The sequence below is a fragment of the Grus americana genome, unplaced genomic scaffold (genome assembly GCF_028858705.1).
Source record: "Grus americana isolate bGruAme1 unplaced genomic scaffold, bGruAme1.mat scaffold_700, whole genome shotgun sequence".
Classification (NCBI taxonomy): Eukaryota; Metazoa; Chordata; class Aves; order Gruiformes; family Gruidae; genus Grus; species Grus americana.
This window is the reverse complement of record NW_026561917.1, coordinates 34,246-38,466: the sequence shown is the minus strand read 5'-3', so window position 1 is coordinate 38,466 and position 4,221 is coordinate 34,246. Positions and strand designations below refer to the sequence as shown.

At 52.0% G+C, this 4,221-nt stretch overlaps 1 protein-coding gene across 1 annotated transcript; it reads right to left on the bottom strand.

The window, feature by feature from the left end:
- Window positions 1–2,969: 2,969 nt before the first annotated feature.
- On the bottom strand, window positions 2,970–3,941 carry LOC129200958 (olfactory receptor 14C36-like). Its single transcript, XM_054812206.1, has one exon. The coding sequence runs from the start codon at window positions 3,939–3,941 to the stop codon at window positions 2,970–2,972; it is 972 nt and encodes a 323-aa protein (XP_054668181.1).
- Between the last annotated feature and the right edge of the window lie 280 nt (window positions 3,942–4,221).

Below are 4,221 nucleotides of genomic sequence, written 5' to 3'. Positions count from 1 at the left end.
TAGACACCCATCTCACTTCCTCACCTTGCTCTCACCCTGGCATTTCCATACATTCACGGACATCTGTCCACCCTCACGCTCTGTTCCTTGAAACACAAAGAGATGGACTGATCTCATACTCCTTCGGGATGACTTCTTGTACCACAGCACTACCCTTGGAGTGACAGTTCTTCCTCCTCATGTCCAGTCTCCACCTTCCACGCTGCACTGTGTGGCAGCGTTTCTCTCTCCTGTTGTTTCCTACCTCCAAGGAAAGCTCCACCATCTGAGAAACAACCCTTCAGGCAGGCATCCCAACCCACCAGTCTTCTTGAGGCCTTTCAGCTGAGCAGACAGAAGTAACCTCACCATGATCTCCCAAGGCTGCTAGCCTTTCAGGTTCTCAGATAGACACGACCAAGCCGTGTGCCTGCTGCTGTCCCATCATGTTCTCAGGCAGAACAGGCATGACCACCAAGATATAAGCCCCCTTCCTGGACTAAGCCTAGGTCCTTCGGCAGATGGGATCTCACAGACAATGTGCCAACCAGGTGCCTTCTGCTGGCCTGTCAGAGACGCTGTCAGATGTGAGCTTTAAAGCACATATCCCAGCCATGGGCCAAGGTCTGGCCTGTCAGCTATTTCAGAATGAAGTGACCTCAGAGTCCCTTTCTCAGCCACGTTCCTGCTGCTGGCCTATCACCTCCAGAGGCAGAACTGACCTCACCTCCCCATTTGCTTCCTACTGGATTATGAGGTACTTATACACAATTGACCACATCATACCATGCCCAACCATCACCCTCTTTGTGGCCCAGTACCTGAGCAGGTAAAAGTAAGCTGCTTTCATCAAATTTATCCAGTAGATTTCCTACCAACAATTTGAGTGGAGAAATGTTCCTCAGAGGAACTGCTGTATTTCTACTGCTGCATTTTCTATCTCTACTTCGGCCTCTTTGTTTTGTCTTCTTCCTCTGTCGATTCTGTCTCCAAAAGCTCTCCAAGGGAGAGACTCATGGAATCATCAAATAACTCAGGTTGGAAGAGAGCCCTGAAGTTCATCTTGTCCGGCTATCCTGCTCAAGGCAGGGTTAACCTGATGAGGTCGCTCAGAGGCTCTGCCCAGTTTGGCATCATCCACAAAGGAGCTGAAAATGCCCTCTGTCACATTGTACAGGGAGTTAATAAAGACATTCAACAGGGTTGGCCCAATCCGACTATAGGGAGACTATGGAGACCATGTCAAAGCCCTTGCTAAGGTCCAGGTATGAAACATGCCCTTCTTGCCCCTACCCATGTGGGTTCGGCAGTCCCTTCCTTCTCCTTCAGTGCCTGTGAATCCCTGCAGGTGTATTTGGCCCATCACCTTCTCACAGACTAAGGTGAGGTTGACCAGCCTGTAATTCTCCCAGTCCTCCTCCTTGCCCTTCTTGAAGAAATGTTTGATGTCTGCCTTTTCTGAGGATCCCAAAACCTCTCTGATTGCTCTGACACGTTTGAGGGCACAATCCAGAAAGGGTGACGCGAGCAGACAGGAGTATTTGCAATGAGCCTGTCCAAGGCGGCTGAGAGGAATCTCAAGGGGAAGTTGGGGGTTGTTCCTGGAGTCACAAATAGAAACGTCAAGGCCCTGTGAGATGTCCGCACCTGAGCTGGCCTCATTGACTCCTCATATACACAGGGGTGTTCAGAGCCACGAGTCCTTCCCTTGCAGACACAGAGGCAGTGCATCGCAGCAGTCACAGTGTCTCTCTGGCCTCTTGTTGCCACTCCGGGAGGAGGCTGGGAGGCACCTCAGCCCTGCAGTGTGTCGCCCTGCCCTGCACTCATCTGAGATGCCCCACTGCATGAGGAATGGACACCGGGACTTAGGTCCAAGGAAGCCCATCCCAGTGCTGCATTCAGGTGGTTTCCCAGGGGAAGTTACTCTCCAGTGAAGTGACCTCAAGACACTGTCTGTCCCTCGAGCCTTCATGGCACCTCTGAGGAACAGCTGATGGCATTCATGCTCACTCAGGTTCATCTCCCCACATGCACATGATGTGCATGCTTCTATCTCGTCTGTAAAATGCAGACGTGGACTTCTGACCTAGTCATGCAGTGTCCTCCTTCTGAACAGGAGGGACAAACCACCTCTCTGAGCTGGAGTGAGAAGCCAGTGTTGGGAATGGTGGTTGCAAGGGGCTGGCCTGTGATGATTGCCCTGGGGCACTTTCCTTGGGGTGTCCAGTGACCACAGGCACAGGCCAGACCCTGCTCTGCTGGTCCTTCAAGGCTATCCCAGGAGGACTGGCTGTGCGAGGACACTGCTGCGTGCGTTCCCCCACCCTGCACATTCAAACACTTGGTCTGTTCACTGGTGTTTTCCTCACCAGGGCACTTTCTTGCGCTTGTTCTGGACAGCCACTTTGAAGGAAGACCTACGCCTTCAGGCACTGCCTCAGGAGGTCCCCTTGTCTGACGGAAACACTGTTATGGGGGCAAACTCTGTCATAGTAGTGCCCATTGCCTGTCCCTGCCTATGATCACAGGACTGCCACGCAGCAGGACTCCGACCAAGCTGCCAGTGCTCTCAGGCCTTGCACCAAAAGAAGAGCTCAGAAAGAGAGTGTGGAAGTGAAAAGAGAGCAGCTCAGGAAAGACCAAGCGCTGGTGCTGCTTGGCAGTGCTCCTGTGCTGGGACTCTTTTCCCCTCCACCTGTGCACACAGGCACTGACCTGCAGCTCCAGAAAGGTCTCTCAGGAAGGATCTCAAACAAACCAGTCACTGCAGGGTCCTTTGATTTCTTTAAATGTACAGACAGTCTTGCTTCTCATTAACACACTCTCTGGATCACACAGGAAAGGTAGATCCTGATGCAGAAGAGGGATGAATAATGACATTGCTTTGTGGACCACATTATCATCAGTAAAACAAAAGAAAAAAAACGAAATCCCCCCCAAAACAAAAGCAACAAAAACTTCAGAAGACAGGTTGGGGCTGCAATGAGTTATATTATGAGTGATATGGAGATGATGATGAACAGTTTATTGCTTCTGAAAATCATCCCAGTCCTCAGTTTCCACACTGCATCCTTGAGCTCCTGGTTCCTCATGCTGTAGATGAGAGGATTCATGGCTGGAGGCACCACTGAGTAAAGAACTGCCATTACCAGATCCAGGGATGGGGAGGACATGGAGGGGGTCTTCAGGTAGGCAAATATGCAAGTGCTGATAAACAGAGAGACCACGGCCAGGTGAGGGAGGCATGTGGAAAAGGCTTTGTGCCGTCCCTGCTCAGAGGGGATCCTCAGCACGGCCCTGAAGATCTGCACATAGGACACCACAATGAAAACAAAACACCCAAATGCTAAACAGACACTAACCACAATTAGCCCAACTTCCCTGAGGTAGGCATCTGAGCAGGAGAGCTTGAGGATCTGGGGGATTTCACAGAAGAACTGGTCCACAGCATTGCCGTGGCAGAGGGGTAGGGAAAATGTATTGGCCGTGTGCAGCAGAGCAGTGAGAAACCCACTGCCCCAGGCAGCTGCTGCCATGTGGGCACAAGCTCTGCTGCCCAGGAGGGTCCCGTAGTGCAGGGGTTTGCAGATGGCAACGTAGCGGTCGTAGGCCATGATGGTGAGAAGATAATAGTCCCCTACAATAAAGAAGAGAAAGAAAAAGAGCTGGGCAGCACATCCTGCGTAGGAGATGGATCTGTTGTCCCAGAGTGAGCTGGCCATGGCTTTGGGGAGAGTGGTGGAGATGAAGCCCAGGTCTAGAAGGGAGAGGTTGAGGAGGAAGAAGTACATGGGGGTGTGGAGGTGGTGGTCACAGGCTATGACAGTGATGATGAGGCCGTTTCCCAGGAGGGCAGCCAGGTAGATGCCCAGGAAGAGCCCGAAGTGCAAGAGCTGCAGCTCCCGTGTGTCTGCGAATGCCAGGAGGAGGAACTGGGTGATGGAGCTGTCATTGGACATTTGCTGTCTCTGGGCATTGGGACCTGTCAAAGGAGGAAGAAGTAGTGACAAGTTAGGGTAGACATCTCAGAGAAGTATTTCTTCCGTTCTCATGGAAACCCCCCAAACCGCCTCTTTCCTTTCAGAAAGACCTTTTGCTGGTCCATTTAGTGAATTCGGGTGGGAGCTGGCTGAGGATCCCCCAAGTGGCACTTCTGCTTGTCGCTGAGAGAAACCTTGTGGGTCCTGTGTGGCAAAGGGACTGTCCCTTTGTGCCGAGGGACAGTCTGTCCGTCAGACC

Excerpts from the sequence above, each read along its gene's own strand:
- LOC129200958 (XM_054812206.1), bottom strand. The coding sequence starts at position 3,941 with ATGTCCAATGACAGCTCCATCACCCAGTTCCTCCTCCTGGCATTCGCA.